General features: G+C 44.1%; 1 protein-coding gene across 1 annotated transcript in view; it reads left to right on the top strand.

Annotated features, from left to right (window-relative positions):
• The window catches only part of SERPINI1 (serpin family I member 1), a 99,943-nt gene that overhangs the window by 63,207 nt on the left and 15,925 nt on the right, over positions 1–20,811 (top strand). Inside the window, exons 3-6 of the mRNA XM_081008198.1 lie at positions 840–1,070; positions 3,859–4,053; positions 7,023–7,227; positions 16,777–16,874. Coding sequence (XP_080864324.1) covers positions 840–1,070; positions 3,859–4,053; positions 7,023–7,227; positions 16,777–16,874 — 729 coding nt within the window. The remainder of the gene's footprint in view (positions 1–839; positions 1,071–3,858; positions 4,054–7,022; positions 7,228–16,776; positions 16,875–20,811) is intronic.

Raw genomic sequence — 20,811 nt, 5'->3', positions numbered from 1 at the left:
AACCTCCCATTAAAAGTTCGAAACATATGGGCACATAATGCCGGTTTATAAAACAGTTGATTGTCAACTGATGAATGCTCTTCCCTGTCAAAGGGCTGCTTTGTGCTCTAGTTCATTGCCTTGGTTATGATTTTTTTCTTTTCTTTTCAAAAAGAGAATGATGTGCACGCAGGGAACATGCAAGAGGAAAGGTGAGGGTGGAATTAAAAGAACAAAAGGATTGCACACGAAAATGGCCGCAAAGAAGTTTTTGTTCCCCTGTCATAATATTAGGAATTTGGGTCACCCAGTGGAATTGGTTGGCAGTAGACTCAGGACAAAAATACCTTGAGCCATGCATAATTTAACTTGTGAAATTCACTGCCACAGGCCCTCAGCTTACATCTCTGTAAAAGGGGATTAGACATATTCTTGAAGATAGATCTGTCAATGGCTGGGGCTTGTAGTTGAGAAAATCTGGAGGGCCAAAGGTTTCCCAAAATTGCTCTGTGATGCGAGGGGGCTGCCCATTATTTTCCATGTATGCAAAGCATGACATAATAGGGACACATATTGAACACTTCTTGGCATTAATGGAGAATTCTCCATCTAAATGTAGCTTTGGCTGCTCATGAGGACCCTTGAATTGCTTTGGGCGGCTGCTTCTAATGTTTTATTAGTCCCAAGTCTTTTTGAAGAAGAGTTAGGCCACCCTATATACCATTTCGCAGTGACCTTCTCTGTCAAAAGCGAAAATATCACTGTGATTTTCTACTGGTAAGAGAATGGGATTCTTTAAGCCCTCAATATATTTACTTAACCCTGACAGAAATATTTCCTATCTCACACCTTGCTTCCAGGTGAAGAATTTTCCTTCTTGAAGGACCTTTCTGACATGGCAAACGCTGAAGACAGCCAGTACGTGATGAAGCTTGCCAATTCCCTCTATGTACAGAACGGGTTTCACGTCAGTGACAAATTTTTGCAGCTGATGAAGACGTACTTCAGAGCTGAAGTGGAAGATGTGGATTTCAGTCAAAACATAGCAGTCGCCAGCCACATCAATAGATGGGTGGAGAATCACACAAATAGTACGTTCCTGTATTTTTACATTCCTCCTCACTGTCAACAGTTGTCATTTTATACTCGTTGGGATGCTGTTGAATGTCTTAAAATGGCTCATTGCTAAAGTTGTCGATTGCACCAAATGTCTTGTGTTTCTTTCTTTGGAGAGAGCTTAAAAACAGGCTCAGCCCAGGGACTGCAATCCCTTCAGGGAAACCTTCCAGGAGCTACATGCCACTGGTTTGAAAGCCTTAGGGTTCCCCACCCCCTCCTTTAAAGCATTTTACATCTTGGTCCCAAACATTTCCATCTCTTTGCAGAAAAATTTGATGAACTGCCCTGCAGTGGTGCCCTTATGTTGTGGTTCTGAAGCATGGTGACCAAGCCATTCTGAACCCACTTCCAGGCATGGCAAGTTGGAAGATCAGCCTTGTAGAATTGTAGAGTTGGAAGGGACCACAAGAATCAGCCCACGACCCTGAAATTTAGACTCGTGTTCTACTGACTTGAGCTATCTGGTCTGTTAAACTGATGTAGTTAGTAGTTACAGATCTCTTATCTCCATGTAAATGTTTGATTCTAAGTTATCCCCACCAGTGAATGGCTTGGCTGACTTGCTTCTACCATGCAAGCAAAGGCACAGTCCCAGTTGCGCACCAGAATGTGCACGGCTGTTCGGATCGGTGACTCTGTACCCGAGTGTCTCTGATGCACGTAGCTTATTTTATCCCAGATAAAACACAGAGACCCCCGTCTGTAGCGATCTGTGAAATTTCCACCCATCCACTCGATTCATCACTGTCGGCGCAGAAATCCAAAGATGAAATTATCATACCGAAAATCAAGCAAGCCGTTCCCAGTTGGCAGCACCAGGTAGCAGACAATGCCTTCTGATTGGAGTGATTTATTTAGGAATGTGGGCACAGCAGCTGCTAGGCTTGGCTAACAAGCCTCCCCTGACTCAAACAGATGCAAGACATCTCTTCCTTTCCTTGAGTAAATGTCAGCGGGGCGGATGCTGAGATGCGTTCCCCGTTTTATTACTCGCTTATTACTCTCGAAGCCTGTGGGATGTTGCCCAGGTAAAAGCAAGCAGGAATAGTAGCGTGAGGAAAGTTTGAAGTTGGTAGACTTGCTCTCTGGATCCTGTGTCAATTTTGTACCAAAAATTATTTGCAGATGGGAGGCAGTCAACAGAACAATCCCTTTAAGAAAGGAGGATGCTGACTTAAGTTTCAGAGACCCTGAGCCAGAGGTGCTTGCTTTGGTGTTGCATATTCGTGTTCGTGTAATGGAGGTGTCAGGGAACTGTCATCGGCTCAGAGGCAAGAAATAGAAGGGCAGTTGTGTTACAGGGAGCCTCCGAAAATCAGTTCCTCTTCCGGGGAGGAGGAAAGCCCCACCTCCAGTAGGGAAGAGGTGCAAGGACCAGAGGATGCTGGGGGGAGCCTTAACACCGCTCCTGGGCAAGCCAGACAAGAGGGAAACAAGCCCTTGCCATCGTCCATCTTGCACAGTAGTCTGAGGCGCAGAGAGGGGCGGAGACAGTTGGGGGTAACGAAACTCTTATGTTGGGGGGGAGGGGTCCAAAAAAAGACCACACCCGGATTCTGCTCCCAATTGAGCCAGACGTGAGCTTTGGGGCTCTTCACTGTAAATAATTTGCACCAAAATAAAGCCTGTAAAAGACAGGTCGGAGTCCTGCCTGGTTACTCTCGAGCAACCGCAACAGCCACCTGACAGCGGGGGGGGAGGGGTCCACTTTCACGAATCACATTTCCATTCCTCAGTGTCCTCCCCTCCTCCCAGCCTGGCAGACAAGAGGCATTAATCAGAGTTTAAGGGCACATTCCAGCCAGGCACAAACAGCATCCAAAGTGGGGTTTATTTATTATTTATTTATTGAAGGGATTTCTATATCAATTGTTTGCATTTGTAAGCAGTGCGGATAAAAGCAATCTGCAGAAAATGGGGACAATTGGGGGGGGGAAGTGTCATAAAACCAAATGCTACCTTATTAACGCTTGCCAGAACAGGAGAGTCTTAGTCTGTGCCTGGAGTTCCGCAAAAAGGGTGCCTATCTAGTCTCCGTTGTGGGAGGGAGTTCCACAGGCTTTGCAATGACTGCACAGGACATTGAGGTACGTGGCCTGCACAGAGGAGGTGTGGTTACTTGAGAAGTCCAGCTTATCACTTATATACAGCCAGTAGGTCACTGTGGCATGCAGGAGAGTTTCTCCTGCAAATTCCAAAGAACTGAGCCCACGCCACAGTAATTTGGAGCAGGGCTTTCAGCATGGCTCTGTTCTGTGGAATAGCATTCCTGTCGAGGTAAAACAAGCACCCACTATCTGCGCTTTCTGGAAACAATTGAAAATACCTCCCCCACCAACAAGCTTTTCCATCTGGAACGAATGGGTCATTATCAAGGTTGTTTTACATTGTTTTTCAAACGCAGCCTGTTGTTGTTTTCTGTTTTGTTTTTCACTCTTTTTATGGGCATCGCCTTGATCTAACATACCAGCTGGTTAAACGTTGTAAGACAATTTTAATGCCGATAACTTCAAAACTATTTTAGATAGGTGTATATTGTATTTGTTGTGCGGGTTGATCTGCCTGCGGTGAAGCCTAAGTTCCTCTCTGACCAAACAGTGGACAGTTAAATGTGGGAATATGGAAAGGAGTTTCTTTTAGATTGTTTTGTTTTCCTTCCACGGTGTTGGTTTTTTGGGGGTGGGCGTTTGCAGCTTTGATATAAATGTTCAATTAGGCATTCTGATCGATGCGCTCCTTCTCTCCCCTTTCAACCGACAGACATGATCAAAGATTTTGTGTCGGCCAGGGATTTTGGCGCTCTCACTCACTTGGCCCTCGTCAATGCAATCTACTTTAAGGGAAATTGGAAGTCTCAGTTCAGGCCAGAAAACACAAGAACCTTCTCCTTCACTAAAGATGATGAAAGTGAAGTGCAAATTCCAATGATGTATCAGCAGGGAGAATTTTATTACGGTAAGCAATATCGTACATGTTTTCTTTCTAGCAGAAAAGATTAATTTTCTAGGTATACACTATCACCCTTCTTCAGCACTTAATGCCAATTCACACCTCTTAATAACATCTCCTGCACAATTGCCAACCAGACGAAAATGAAATCACATTGTTTTCACCGGGGCCTCAGAAATGGAAGTTTCCAAAGGAGCCTTCCATGATTATTGTGTCAACTGCAATGTTTTCATTGCTGTATCAGTATGGAAGATATGAATACTGGGGGACGTGGGTGGCGCTGTGGTCTAAACTACTGAGCCTTGGGCTTGCTGATCTGAAGGTTGGCGGTTCGAATCCCTGCGACAGGGTGAGCTCCTGTTACTATACCCCAGCTCCTGCCAATCTAGCAGTTCGAAAGCAGGCCAGTGCAAGTAGATAAATAGGTACCGCTGCGGCGGGAAGGTAAATGGCGTTTCTGTGCGCTCTGGTTTCCGTTATGGTGTCTCATTGAGCCAGAAGCTGTTTAGTCATGCTGGCCACATGACCCGGAAAGCTGTCTGTAGACAAACACCAGCTCCCTCGGCCTCAAAGCGAGATGAACACCGCAACCCCATAGTCGCCTTTGACTGGACTTAACCGTCCAGAGGTCCTTTACCTTTTACCTTTATCTTCCAGGGTGGTTTTAAGGATTGCATCGAGACATGGTCATCTTTCCGCAGGGCCTGCAAGATGGAGCTGTTCCGCCAGGCCTTTGGTCAGGGTTCAGTCTGACTCCCCCTCCCCTTTCATAAGAACTTGCGTGAAAGCAGCCTCCCAATTTTTCTCACAAGCTCATATAAGTTCAGCACTTAAGGTCCCCAACCCTAATCTGCAGGTTGCCATTTGATTGGATTTTATTCTGATCCTGATCTGATTTTAGGATGTATTTTAATTGATTGCCTGATTTTATGTTAATGTGTTATACATTTGATGCTAGCCGCTCTGAGTCCAGTTTTGGCCAGGGAGGGTGGGGTATAAATACAAATTATTATTATTATTATTATTATTATTATTATTATTATTATTATTCTGCCGCCCAAGGCGAAACAGGAATATGCTGCCGCAACACCCCACACCAGCAAATCCTCCCTGATCTGTAGCGATAGTGATGGTGGTTTCCAGTGAGATTTCTCAAGATTTCAGCGGTTTCCAGCAAGAACTCAGGAGATTTCGGTCTTTCCCAAGGCAGCTGCTTCATCCTGCATCATGGGCAAACTGACCCTGTATCTAGACCAGAAATTTCCAAACTGTGACCTGAGCTTTGTTCACAGTTCTACGGCATGTCTGTGGATTTGTGGTTGAAGGTGGAAGATGGCACACCCAATGCATATTGATTTTTAATTGCTTCTTTTATTTCTTTCATTGTATTTTATTATATGCATTGCAATCTGGATTTTATGGCATTCAAACAGTAATACAAAAAAAATATAATATATAAGGAAAAAAAGAGGAAGCAATAAAAAATACAATTAAAAATAATACAGAATCTACAGTGGTGTCCTACAATCGCTACAACAGTCAGAAAAATATATTAAGTGGTGTCCCAAAGCCCTCAGTAATTTTCAAGTGGTCTGTGAGGGGGGGAAGGTTTGGGAACCACAGATTTAGATAATGCACACAAAGTGCTTTGGACACACGAAAGTGCTATCCAGTACAAATCTGAAATTTTAATAAATATCATTAAAAAAAAAATGTCATTCTTATTACTATAATCTGTATCCTGCTCATGATCAAAGGAACATACGTAGGTAATTCCAGGCAGCTCCTTGTGCAGCTGCTGACCAGAACGATAACCTGTTTGGTTTTGGAGATGAAATAACCAGTTATATTTTCACACCACTTTCTGGGTCCGTACTGTAATGCGCAGAAGAAAGTTTCTGGATCTCATCTCTGAGCTAGCATATGTGGGCAGTGTCCGGACCTAATACAAATCATGTCTGAATCAAAATCTGCCAACAAACCATAGTCTGGTTCGCAAACAATGGTTTACTCTAACTATCTGCTATTATGTCTGAATTCACAGTCCATTGAGAAACAACAGTTGAGCCATTGATCTGCCCCAAGAAGCTGCTGCTGTGAAGTTGAGTCCATGGGAAACAAAAGCTCACAAGCATCTCCAGAAACCATGGCTTGTTTGGTGTACATCTGGATGCTCAATCCGTGATGTTCATTAATAAGTATGATTAGCACAATGTGGTTCACCTTGTGTTTGACCGATATGTCTAAACCATACATAACAGAGGTTCTTTTGTTGGTTTGCCCAAAAGTTAAAGAAGTGTTAAAAATATGATAGTACAGCATTTTCATTTTTGCTACATTCACAGGGCAGTGTATTTTGTTTTCACATCTTTCCCCTGTTAAGTTCTCAGTCGTATCTGAGCATTCACATGACATAAAAGCCATTTTTGGAACTATAGTGGAATTTCGCGCAAGCTTAGTGCTCATATTTGTGTTATTTGCTTCCAGAAAAAAGAAAATCTATATGCAAATAAGATGAAAATGCGTGCTAAACCTGGGCTATATTCCACTGTAGGACCGGAAGTTGATTTTATGTATTGTGAAAGCTCAAACATAATGTGGAAATCAACAGTTAGGGAAATTTCATGAAAATGGAATAAACTGCCATGTGAACGCAGCCTTTGTATTTCCCCCACACACACACAAAAAAGGGGGAAGTACCCCCCCCCAAAAAAGAAACAAACAACGAAGAGGATAAACCCACCAATCCTACGCCAGGAACAGTGTGTGTGTGTGTGTGTGTGTGTATACTTATCTAAAGGTGAAATAATTGATATTGAAAATGTGAAAAGACAATCAAATGGTTTTAACTGCTGGTCATAATTTGCCTCAAGGCCTGTTCTCAGCTGGAGACCATCCTATGGATTTCAGTACTGTACAGGTAAATGAAATTATCTCCGAAAAACCAACCGGGCTGTTTTTCTTTTTTCTTTTAGGGGAGTTCAGTGACGGCTCCAATGAAGCCGGAGGCATCTATCAAGTTCTAGAAATCCCCTACGAAGGAGATGAGTACAGCATGATGATTGTTCTTTCCAGGCAAGAAGTTCCCCTAGCCACACTGGAACCTCTGGTCAAAGCCCAGCTGATTGAGGAATGGGCAAGCTCCGTAAAGAAGCAGAAGGTGGAAGTCTATCTACCCAGGTGAGAATGCTTTTCCAGCTTCTGGCAGGATGGAGGGGAGAGGAGAGCCAGTTTGGCTTAGTGGGTGGCATGTAGAGCTGGGTGATATATGGATACAGCGTCAAAAATCCGTGTGAAGTCCATATAATGATACCTGTTTCATAATTTTGACCTGGCAATATATCTTGAATCATGACACACGTTGTTAAGTTGTGGGTGAACATATCAGACGACAGAGCGATTCTTCAAACAGCTCTTGTTTATTCACAGGCCAGAACAGAACTGAACTGAAGGGTTCAGTCAGCCTGCTTATATAGAGCTCCAGTACAACGTAACATTTTTCTAAAACTATCCAATCACTGAACGTCACTTTCGATCCCTTATTTGCATAACTATCTACAGTATCCCCCTGCTGGCCCAGGGTGAGAACTTCAGTACATAACACACGTGTTATGCAAAAATCGCAAAACCGTGAAGCCAGCCAATGCTTCTCTCGATTCCCGCACCCCTCTCTGCCGGCTGACGTCTCCCCTGCCTCCTGCAGTGGGCAGCGAATCACAAGAGCAGGCGCCGGCAGGAAAAACCACGAAGCCAGCCAATGCCTCTACATTGCTCCTTCCTTATTTCAGTCATTGTGATATATCGGTATATCGCAATGTTCAGCTAGTGATATATCACGGAAACCAGCTATTGCCCAACCCTAGTTGCATGTTGGATATTGGCCAGGCTAGGGACTGTGAAAGGCATTGGATTCAAATAAACAGCTTGACCCTGCTGCTCATTTGAAAAGTTTATCTCCATTTTTCTTTTGTTTTACCTCAGGGCCCCTCATGTAAAATGGAAACACCAAGATTGTCATTTGGAGAGCGCATAATAAGATAGCTGTGAGGAGAGGACTATTGCACTCAGGTCCTGCTTTGGGACTAATAATAATAATAATAATTTATTATTTATACCCTGCCCATCTGGCTGGGTTTCCTCAGCCACTCTGGGTGGCTCCCAACGAAATATTAAAAACACAATAAAACATCGAACATTAAAAACTTCCTGTGGGCATCTGTTTGGCCACAGTGCGTACAGGATGCTGGACTAGATGGGCCAATGGCCATAGCTTGTCAACTTTTCCCTTTTTTTAAAGGAAATTCCCTTATTCCAAATAGGATTCCTCGCAAGAAAAGGGAAAAGTTGACAGCTATGCAATGGCTTCATCCAGCAGGCATTTCTTATGCCATTATGGATAATAGTTTGGTCGGATGGTTTGAGGCAGGAATCGCTGTCAGTTTTGGTAGACCGTTGCAATCTATTTTTGCCGGTGTGCAAAGGCTGACTGAACTTTGGGAGAGATCTTCTGTTGGGAACCGTAAGGCTGCATGTCGAAAGAGTCCCTAGTGCTTACACAAAGTCGGGGTGGGAATTCTCTCTGATTTTCCCCACTGAGTTTCTCACCACACCCAGCCCTTCATGTCCCATTGCGTGTCATGCTTGAGACTCCCCTGACACATCAAGCTTTTTGATGCACAGACATGAGGGAGGCAGGTGAAAACGCCCTGTTGCAGAAGTGGACCCACTCATGGTTCTGTGGATACAAGGCAGAACCTGAAAACAGTGCTCAACAAGGGTTTCATCACCTGCTCTTTTCTTCTGCTCACCAAGCTGAACGCTCCTGCATCTTCTCTTCCATCTCTGGCCGCATCCAGACCTTAGAACTCATTTCAGCATATGTTTTGATGCAAAGCTGTGATAAGTTACCTGCAATACTAGAAAACTTGTGGATTTTTTGCAGGAGCTTTAGGGGGGGCGTGTTCTGCTCCACTTTGTGCAGTGTGGTGAAAGAACAGCTCTCTCCCACTTCCATCAGACCTGGCAAGCTGGTCCCTCCCCAAGTACCCATGCATGGCCACATGTGGGTTTAATGTTCAGGAATGGAGTACGTAGGCTAAATCCAATGTGCATAAACCCAGATCTCAGTCAGTCTCCACCCCCAATAAAATCTGGGTCTCTCGACATTGGATTACACATGTTTGATGATCTATATGTGGATATCTGGTTGGGCCAAGCATGTTGGGTAGGCAGGCCTTTTTTCCCACCATCAGAGAGTGATCCAAATTAGCCCATTGTTCAATCTCACCCAACCTCCAGTTGTCGTATATGATGTTTGCAATTCCTTTGTGGAAATCAGAACGCTGAATGAATTGATTATTGAAGGGAGGAGTAAGGGAAGCGTCACATTTCTGCAGGTATAAGAAATGATGCAGCTATGGGAGGAAACAATTGACATATGTTTGCAACAAGAGCGGGAAACCTATTTTAAGAAATTGTATTAAATTAAAGTAATTTGGTTGGATTTATAATAATTTGGGGAATTAATAAAAAAAATAATTGGAGAACGTAAGAAGTTCCCTTATACCAGCGGGTCTCAACCTGTGGGTCCTCAGATGTTGTTGGACTACAACTCCCATCATCCCTAAGCTCTGGTCTTGCTAGCTAGGGGTGATGGGAGTTGTAGTTCAACAACATCTGGGGACCCACAGGTTGAGAAAGGCTGCCTTATACAGAGTAAAAAGAAGAAGAGTGTGCATTTGCAATGTGGTGTCCTCACTCCAGGTGGCTTCCTTGAGGGGAGGATATTCAAACGATGAGCAATTATCAGGGAAACAAATGCACAAACCCCAAATACCATGGTACAGAGTGAAATGATTCCGAAGGAGAACGTTGCAGACTTGGTTACTGTTATTAGCTGGTCCTTGCCCCGCACTGCATTCCCCGGCTAAATTATGCTTGGAAATCATTTTTGCAAATTAGTTTCATGGTCTGTTTCCCTGCTACACAAAAGTGGATTAAAAAATGTTGATCTCTTTGGCTCCGAAACAATGATTTGGGAACAGAACGGAGTATAATTTAACAATCCTGTGCTGTTTCCCCACCCCCGTTTTGCTATTAAGACAAGCAAACTGCAGTTTCAGTTGGACACAGATAGCGCAGACAGAAAATTGGAAATGTTGTGATTAACTCAGTTTTCTTAGTCGTTCAAGCCCTATTACAAATGCAAAAGTTAAAAAAAGAGAAAATGTTCACTTCATAAGTGGATGGACTCTTTCGGGGCGTTGGGAATTTAATTTTATTCCACTGCTATTTCTCAGCGCGCGAGGCCCGCGGGCCCACACATTCCTTTCCCTTCCATCTTGGTCTCTCGCCTTCTTTGAGGGGGTGGAGGGAAAGGGAGAAATAGCATAAAATATTTATGGAGTATTTATTTGGTGCATTGATAACATCCACCAGATCTGCTTGCCATCCTCAGAGAAATTCAACCTCGGAAGTATATAATTAATTTCTGCAATTTAATAAGGGAATTACAGCATCGGGGTGCTGCACTTAAAGTTTGCGCTAGCTAGCTACCTTTTCCATTCCTATTATGAAAATACGCCGGAGAGGAACGGCATCTAATTTTATCCATTCTCTGCTATGCTTCACTCATTAATATTTACAAAGAACCTTAAGAATGTTTGGGCAAATTCTGAAAGTATCTGCTCTGTTTATAAAATCCAGTCCCCAAGGTTCCATCACATTCTAGCGTCACGCTGTACTGTGACCAAGAGACAGATCCTTCATTGGGGCTAGGCAGATATGAGCATGCTTTAAGCTCAAGGACTACAGTCGCTAGAATCTCTGAAGGCTGGAAGTTGTCCATCCAGTTTTCTCCAGATGACAGCCCAGGATGCATCTCTTAATTTTGCCCGTGGTATTCACAATTATTTCTGTAGCACCATCAATTTGATTCAATTTAATGCTTGTATGCAGCAGTTCCAGCAATTAATTGGAGCCCTCAAAGCAGCTAACAGCAGTAGCAAAGGTGGACTTTAACTAAGTTTTACTCAGAATGGCTGAGATCTAATCTTTCAAAGATCATGCTGTCATCTTTATCGGCCTCTCCAGGGACTTTGCAACATGCAAGCCCCCATTCAGCACGTGCAACTCTGTAGTAATGGCTGTCAAGTTGCTAGTCAATATGTAACAGCGAAATCTCAATTTTTATCCGGCTGGTAGGTTTATGATTCTGGGTTGCAGACCCATTGAAACCCATGAATCCAGGTCTGTCATGCTTATTGGCTTCGTTTAGTCTACTCTGAGTAGGGCTGGCATTGGACACAACCCTCTATCTTGCTGTATGTAAAAATTGCCCAAGAATTATTATTTTTTAAAAATTTATGCTTGTTAGTGAGAGCTGACTCAGATCACCTTATCACAATTATGATAAAAAGCTGATTTTTAAAAAATGAAATTGTCAGGGGACTGCCATCAGAACAAGGGAGGGAGACGGGGATACAGAGAGCCTCTGAGGCTTCTGAGGAGCAGCTCCTCCTCAGCGGTGGGGAAAGCCACGTCTCCAGTGGAGAAGAGAGGGAAGAGAGGGAAGGGGGCAGCCAAGCAAAGGGAGGGCTCGAAGATGCTGCTGAGAGCCCAAGCGCCTCACCTAGCCCGGCTGGCCAGGAGGCACACCTGCCGCCCAGCTTGCTCAGAGGGGTGAAACGTAAGGCGGAGAGGCGGAGATTTGGGGTGTCTTATGTTGGGGGAGAAACCGGAAGGGGCCACTCCTGGAATCTGCAAGTGACTAAGACGGACATGAACTTTGTGGCTATGCACTGTAAATAAAGGTAAAGGGACCCCTGACCATTAGGTCCAGTCGTGACCGACTCTGGGGTTGCGGCACTCATCTCGCTTTATTGGCCGAGGGAGCCGGCATACAGCTTCCAGGTCATGTGTCCAGCATGACTAAGCTGCTTCTGGTGAACCAGAGCAGCGCACGGAAATGCCGTTTACCTTCCCGCCAGAGCGGTACCTATTTATCTACTTGCACTTTGAGGTGCTTTCGAACTGCTAGGTGGGCAGGAGCTGGGACCGAGCAACGGGAGCTCGCCCCGTCACAGGGATTCGAACCGCCGACCTTCTGATTGGCAAGTCCTAGGCTCTGTGGTTTAACCCACTGCGCCACCCGCGTCCCTCAGGCACTGTAAATAGTTTGCACCAAATAAAACCTGTAAAAGACAGGTTGGAGTCCTGCCTGGTTACTCACGAGCAACCACCACCAGCACCTGACAGAAATTATCAAAACAACACGAATAAATGGAAATTGAAGGGAAGCAGATATTGGCTGAACATTAAGAGACACTTTCCAACAGTAAGAGCTGTTTTGGAGTGAGCAGGCTGTCTTAGGGGCTCGGGGTCTGCGCTCCCTCTTTGCTGGATGCATTTAAACAGATGCTGGACATTGAAGCAGATGCACAGAGCAGGAAGTTGAACAAGGTGACCTCCCAAGTCCCCTCCAATGCTAAATTGCGTCATAGAAATCTGCCTTATTCTGAGTCAGACCACTGGTCCATGTGGCTTATAAGAATAATAATTATTATTATTTATACCCCGCCCATCTGTCTGGGTTTCCCCAGCCACTCTGGGTGGCTCCCAACAGAATATTAAAAACACGATAAAACATCAAACATTGAAAACTTCCCTAAACAGGGCTGCCTTTAGATGTCTTCTAAAAGTCAGATAGTTGTTTATTTCCTTGAAATCTGATGGGAGGGGGTTTCACAGGGCAGGTGCCACTACCAACAAGGCCCTCTGCCAGGTTCCCTGTAACCTTCCTGCAGCTATGATCTTACAGTGCTATGAAATTCCCCACAATACGTAACTTTTTTATTTGTATTTTCAAAAGTGGTCCACATCACTTAAAACATCGGCAGAATGCTGCAGAATCTGTGGGCAACTCCCTTCACACACAAATTAAGGGGGCAGACTTTAAATCATGCACTGGTATCACTGCTGAGAGCTCCAAACCCCTCAGAAATTAAAGGATATGCTGAAAGCTCAGTTTATATAACTGTAATATGTACTTATCTAAGGTGACTGACAAGTTTGTATGGGCACCCTTGTGCATTCCCATCATATATGAAAAAGTCTGACAAGGCATTTGTACCCATGGGCATATCTCTGTCGTTGCTCCAGGTAACTGGCAGAAATCAGCATGTCAGCCAGGAAATCAAAGGTGACAGTAAGACGGATTTCTATTTGGATCAAATTAATTCCAAATTTATTGTCGTCTCCTAGGTAATTGTAACTGGAAGGCCCAAAGGACTTCCTTGCCACTACCAGAAATGATTCTCTATTTGCTGAACACACAATAGAATCTCAAACTGTCATGGAAACATAAAATGCATAGTTTATGGTCACAGTTGTTTACCATTGTTTCCAGCATTTCTCAGATTCACTTGTGTTGCACAAAGCAACAAAGATAGAAAATAGGTCATATTTTCTTTGTGTGTTTTTATTCTACTATTCCTTCGATCAGCTTAGGGTAGCATGCATGGCTTTATCCCCATAACAGCGATGTGAGGTAGATTATGTTGAGAGAGGTTATAGAGTTAGACGCCTCAGGGTTATTCAGTGAGGTTCGTGGCTGAGTAAGGATTGAACCTGGGTCTCTCCAATCAATGATGAACATGGTAGCTTGGCTTTCTCATAGCTTACATCTCCTTTCCAGGCTTTTGGAGATGTTACTCTGTCCAGTTTTTTTCACATTTTTATAAATGCATACAACGGCTCATAATACTCTCCACTTCCTTAAGGTTGGGTGTTTGTTGAGTAAAAATGCAATTGATTGATTGGAGTGGGGACCTGGTGCGGGCCATTCAAAAAGATAAATATACAGAATTCCAGTGTGTATCGTTCAGGGTATAACCAGGCTGTTCGGAGCTTACGGTAGTCATTTATTTCCCTTTGTAGCAGCACCAAACTACATGAGACATCTGGTACCTGTCTGTAAGCTTTGGCCCACAAGTCAAATAACAGCTCCAGTGTATCCAGTCACAAATCTCCCAACATCTCTACTTGTTATGCTGCTAGACACACAACCCAGCACACAGCAGTAGAGACAAATGTATGCTTGGTTCTTACTGGCCCCCATTGAGTTCTGTGGGATGAAGGGTTGTTCTGCCTGAGACGTTGGCACCAGAGATGACTGGGGAGTTATAGTGGTGAGTGAAGAAAGCGCTGAACTCTCCCCGCTGCTCCAACTTGAGGAACCTTTGGCTAAACACTCCAGTCCAATATGACTCAGCAAATACAGCCCAGTTAATGTCACTGCGTATCTTGTTTTTAAAATGCCTTGTTTTGGCTTGCTCAGCTGTTTTACAGCCATGTTAAACCATGCCACAAGAATAGGGCAGGGAGGAATAGGTTATTCACATCAGCCCCATGTTTGGTGCCATGTTTATTTCCATCAGGGGTGGGGCTAGTGCCCACTGAGGAATGGTACAACCGAAGGCAGGGAGCCCCACAGCAAGTGGAGCCCAAAAATATGACGGGCATAGCTAACTAATTCTAGTTTTGTCTCCACCCACCTCCTTGCTGCTCAGTACTATGAGAGCAACACTGCGCCTTAGGAGGAAGAAGCTGACTGGCAGTGCTGCCCCCCCTTGGACTGGCTGTAAGTAAGAAGGCAAGCAGATGGGGCCAGCTCAGGGCACCCTAAGGTTTGTGGGGCAGTGCCCCATTTGCCCTAACGAATCAGCCTCCATTGAGTCCTTTGTAATTTTGTGGAGTACAATCAACAATCCACTACTACCTTCTAGACCTGCTGTCTTCTACATCACTTCTCTGTGGACTTCTTTCCAAAAGAGTGCTTGGCGAACTGTGCCAATCATTTCAGACCAGCTGGCTTCCTGAAGAACCCTGAAACGCAGTTTTCCCAACCCGGTGCTCTCCAGATGTTTGGGACGACGGCCCTGAACCTAGAGATGCAGTGCTGTCTGTGCAGTCCAAAACACCTAGAGAGCACCAGGTTTGTGAAGGCTGCTGTCACATGTCCCACTTGTGTGCTACGTGCTCCCCTGTGCATTCCACAGCGGCCGTCTGCGGAACCGAAATCCTTCATAATTAATGCGCCCGTCATTCTAATAAAAGCCTTTTCATTCCTCTGGTGTTTTCAGCTATGCTGCTTTGTCTGGCAATTATGCCTCTTGTGACATTTTTAAGCAGCCTCTGGTTACCATTTCTCGACGTTGCTTTTCAGACAAACTCGTTTGCTGCAGGAATCCAGATGGCCAGGGGCGTTTGTCTCATTTTGTACCTCTTATGCAGGGACGGACAAGTTATATTCCCTACACACACACACATGCTTCACAGTCAAAATTTGACAGATGGGTGCGGCTGACCACCTGTTAATCACCTGATGTCAGAATTACACCAGGCAACACCTGTCTGGCACTTTGGAACACAATCAGCTGATCAGCAGGACTTCAAAGGACAGCACAGGGCACTTTGCAAGGGGCTTTGCAATCTGTGTGATCACTGGGCCTAATAATGAAGGGCTTCTGACTTGTGGGCAGGGGCTTATGCAGTAAAATGCATGAATGAGCCAGTTTCAAGGTAATGGGTGTCCCACACATTGAGAAGTCAACCCCCCTTGTGCTAGAAACTAGTATGGTTGCACCTAATGGCAACAGTACTACTTGGGAGCTCATTCCTGTGTGATATAGTGGCATCATTTCACTATATTTGATTCAGTGCTCAGAAGATGCATTGCTGTGCCCGTGATGGAATGACAGCTTGTTCACAGGTGGACAATTTCCCTGCTGGGGTGCTTACAGCTTCCTTGATTTAAGGCTGTTTTGTTCTGGAAAGCACCATTCTGCGATGCGCACCTCTCATTACTTGCAGCACATGGTGGTCTGGATTGCATAAGTCTGTCCGTGGCTGGCTGTTTCTGCTTTGGGGCAGAAGGCTGGACTTAGCTGGTAGACTCATCTCTCTCTGTTCAAAGGCTGCTGGTCTCTCCCTTGGTATACCAGATGAAGCATTTCTCATTTCTTTTATTCTTGTAGTTCAAGGTTGGGCAACCTGCAAACCTTAATTTCATGCAAATAGGGGTGGGGAGTGTCAGAAAGAGAGAGAACTCTTTGGACTTCAGCTCTGCCCCCTATGACTCCTGGCAGATTATCATGGGGGGGGGGGTTGTGTGTCCCTCAACAGAAAAAAAAGCTTGCCAGCCTCTACCTATAACCTTTGATAGACTTCTACATTGGGTTTATATTCCTCATATTTTGGCGTACTTTGGTAGGATGTGCCTGTTTGTTTGTTTTATTAAAAAAAAAACGTTTAAAAAAGAATGAATACTTCATCTTTCAGATTCAGTCTCTGGTCTGAATTTTTTAAATTTTTAAATTATTTTAAAAAACTGGCTGCATGTCAGGTGACTTCATACACAAAACGATCACCCTCACCCATCTTGTTGACACAAACTCCTTTGGGGAAAGTGTTGTTTGACTGCAGAACTGTTAGTTTAATTGACCATATTATGGCAAGCAAACCAATGGTCATCAATAAACTAGTGCTGAATGTCAGCTCAATAAATACGATTTATCACTTTTTTAAAAAACCACACACACATACACAGTTTTAAAAACTGCTTTTTCCCATGCAGTGCTTCCTGAAGACCAGTGCCATCTTGCTGATCTGCTTCTGCAAGGAGAAGGGAAAGAGGCTCGCGAGTTTTCATTCTTTCTTTATGTCCTCTAGGTTCACAATAGAACAGGAAATTGATCTGAAGGATGTTCTGAAGGGCCTTGGAATTACAGAAGTGTTCGGCCGGAGCGCTGATCTCACCGCAATGTCTGGTAAGAGGCTTTTTGTACATGTGTGTTGCGTCCTTGCACATGTTCTTAAATGGGGGCAGATTAAATTGGCCTCATATGGCATCTCTACTGGTCTGTGTAACTACCATTGGCCACTAACTGCCTGTTGTGGCAGGGTAAGTCCTTCACAGGAAAGACCTCTGCAATCATCTAGCTACAGCAGATAAGGTGCCCTATGTATCCTACAATGGTGAAACACTGGTACGTCCACACATAATGAAACCACCTAATATAATCCAGTGGATTGCCCAGTGAATGTAATCTTGCTTTCATGATGGGCAGGTATATAAGATATACAATATCTTGATTGTCATTGTACCATACAGAACAATGAAATTGGAAATCTACATAAAACATTCAAAAACCCCTAAAAACTCTGAAACCCCATTTTAAAATACAATATACTAGAGAGACTCCTTACGCTGCGTTTAGAACCAGAATTGCATTTGCGTAGAAACTGTTTCTCAAGCGGCTAGTCCTGGTCTTTATAACCCTATACCTTCTTCCAGAAGGCAGAAGCTGAAAGAGATCATTTCCGGGGTGCGTACTATCCTGTGCTATCTCTGCAGCTTTCTTATGGCACCTGGAAGCATGGATTTGATCTAAGGTGGGAAGAGTGCACCCAATTATTCTCTCTGCAATCTTTACAACCCTGGACAGCATTATTTTTTCCCTGGCCATGCAGCTCCCAAACCACACACACAGACCATAAGTTAATACACTCTCCACAGTACAATGGTAAAATGCCATCAACAGGTCCTTTGAGAGATTGTTTTTCCAGCGGATTCTCAGGTATATCTGTTAGAATGACCATGGCACAATGACCAGCAAATGCGCTGATAAACAGCACACGCCTATGCACTTTTGCTAGGAAGTAAGTCTCACTGAGTTCACTGGAGCCTGGTCTAGGTATGTCTAGGATTGCAGTCTTAAACAGGGGAAAGGCAGAACTTGGGGAAACAAAATCAAAACAACTCCACCGCTTGTTTATATATAAATTGGAGTGGCTGCTTGTCCACCAAGAAATGCTCAAGGCAGTTTCCAGTCGAAGATTAAGACATCGTTAAATGTGTCTGACAAAGGATACTTGTGCTTTGTAAAATAGCACGGCATCATAGTGGAGATAAAAATCTTTTTAATGACAGTAGAATTGGCTGAACTATCATTCCGTAAGAACAATGCAATCGCCGTCTGCCCAAAGAGTTCTGCTTCTTCAAGAAACTATTCTTCAAGAAACTACAAAAGCCCTCTGCATCAATGGGAAGCCTCCACACACTGCCATGACTTTTAACAAAGTATTAGTCATGCCCGCCTCTATTAAGGTTTCTGACTCCCACCTCCAATTAGGTCTGACTGCCATGCTTGTTAAAGTTCTCACTTACGTATTCTCTCCCCTTTATCCCCGTGCATTTCTCACCCGCGGTTTGATGCCTCTCTGTATTGGGTGGTTCAGGTGAGCAGTAAGGACACCACTGGCAGCTGGCGTACAGCCAGCAACAGTAGTCGGCTGATAATTACAATGTTAGTGCCACGGCGAGATGGAGACGTGTCATGACCGCAACAGAAGTGATAGAGTTTTGTGTCCTATTATGCACTGCAGGGCTACCCAGACCGTGTAGGCATCTTATCTTTTCACAGTAAGACGTTGCGCTAGCAGTGATTTAAGTAAATCTTGTAGTGTGTGTGTGAGTCATTTGCTCTGTTCCTTTTCTGAAAAATGGAGAAGAACAGCCTCACTTCATTAGAACTGTGATCCATTAGGTTCAACAGTCTGCTCTGGTAGGGATGTGCCAAAAATGTTAGTGTCAAACTAGGTTAGTAATGGAACGTTCAATTAATCCATTTTTACCGCCTGCTTAGATTATGCTTTCTGGAGAAAACAATCAAGAGGGCCTCATCACACAGAGTATAACAATAAGGTTGCCATATTTCAAGAAGTAAAAAATCTAGACAGCTCAGCTTTTTTTGGACAATCGTCCAAAGTTGTTGAGCTTTTAAATTTTTTAATTTAAAATTCCTTTTGGGCACCAATTTAGCTCCCAACCCCTGGACATAACCAGAATTTTCCAGTTTATTTGGTGACCCTAGTATAATGCTATTTGCCTACTTGACCACCTGATTTGTTCCCTGGGAGATACGTTGTGCTGAGACACGGAAGTTCCAGTTATGTTTCCTGGCTTAATGGATGTTGATAGACAACTTGCTCCAGAAAGACATCTACTCCTTACCAAACAAATAAAAAAATGAGAATGAAGGTATACTCAGTATTAGAATTGTCTTGCTGCGAATTCAGCTTGCAGTGTGGCTGCAACGTTTGAAGGCAGGGTTAGTCACAATGACCCCTTAATGCAAGTTGCTGAACCCAGTCCCTTACTACAGATTGCTAGCCCACGTTTCCACACTGGTGTTTCCAGGGCAAGTTAGAAAATGCAGGTTTCAAATCTCTTAGCAGGCTAGTCAAACAGTTGCCTTCTGCCTAATGGACTGGAGGAAATGAAACTGATCACTCCTCTGGTCTTTTTTCCTTTGCAGCTAGTACTGAAATCAATTAGGTTGGTAGAGAAGGGACAAAGTGGTCTGTCCCTCCTTTGCCAACCTGCTTGCTGACCTATGGCAACCAGGTGAGGTGTTAAGCACAAATCTCTGTGTTAGGCTGGTACAATATTTGCTCTGTTTACAAGTATACAAGCATAGTCTAAGTGGAGGTAAAAGCAGCATTCTACAAGACAGATGATCCTACAGAAAGCAACCTGGACTACACCTCTAATTCTAGCTTAAGCCACCTAGAAATTCTCAGCTCTCCCTTTTCTGTTTTTTCCCCTGCTTTCTTTTTGTTTTTATAATGTTATTATTTATACCCTGCCCATCTGGCTGGGGTTCCCCTGCCACTCTGGGCAGCTTACAGCACATAAAAATTTGTAAAGCATTAGACATTAAAGATCTCCTGATACAAGGTTGCCTTCAGATGTCTTCTAAAAGTCAGGTAGTTATTTATTTCCTTGACATCTGGCGGGAGGGCATTCCACAGGGCGGGCACCACTACCAAGAAGGTCCCTACCTGGTTCCCTGTGAGGGAACCACCAGAAGGCCTTTGAAGCTGGATCTCAATGTCCAAGCTGAATAATGGGGGTGGAGACGCTCCTTCAGGTATACTGGGCCGAAACCGTTTAGGGCTTTAAAGGTCAGCACCAACACTTTGAATTGTGCTCGGAAATGTACTGGGAGCCAATTTAGACCTTTCAGGACTGGTGTTATATGGTCTCGGCGTTTTTGTTTTTTAAAAAACCCATTTGGATTTCCCGCCTTCCTTCCCTTAACTGGAGGGGTTTCATCTTCTGCAAGCCCTGGTGAGCATCATATTCAGAAACACAGAGAGATCCCCAGCTTTCAGGAGACCTTGAATCATGAGCTGTCTTTAATACAATCAACCAGCTGTATTAATCAGCAATGGGTGACTAGAAAACATGACACAATGTTGCTGTTGTGGTTTTCTTAAGTATTGGACTTTTCCAGCTTAAAACACTGGTCTTAAAGCCCCTTATGTGGAGGCAAGTCCCTTTGATTCAAGAATCCGTGGGTGAATGTGTGTCTTTAGAACTGCCACATCAGAGCACATGTGACTGTGCATAAAAGGTAAAGGACCCCTGGATGGTGAAGTCCAGTCAAAGGCGACTATGGGGTTGCAGCGTTCATCTCGCTTTCAGGCCGAGGGAGCAGGCATTTGTCCACAGACAGCTTTCCAGGTCATATATAAAATCCGGAGTAGAATGGGTCAGGTGGAAGCGAAAAAGCAACAATTCTTTAGCCTGTTGCTAAAACAGCACACCAGTGAATTAAATTGAGCGTGTAGGTGATGTAAAAACAAAAGAAATTGCATGTTTCCACTTGGTACATCTGTTGAACCAACAGTAATAATAAA

This window comes from Podarcis pityusensis (assembly GCF_964106645.2).
Source record: "Podarcis pityusensis genome assembly, chromosome: 5".
NCBI classification, from domain to species: Eukaryota; Metazoa; Chordata; class Lepidosauria; order Squamata; family Lacertidae; genus Podarcis; species Podarcis pityusensis.
The sequence above is the reverse complement of the archived record's forward strand: the minus strand, read 5'-3'. Positions and strand labels throughout refer to the sequence as shown.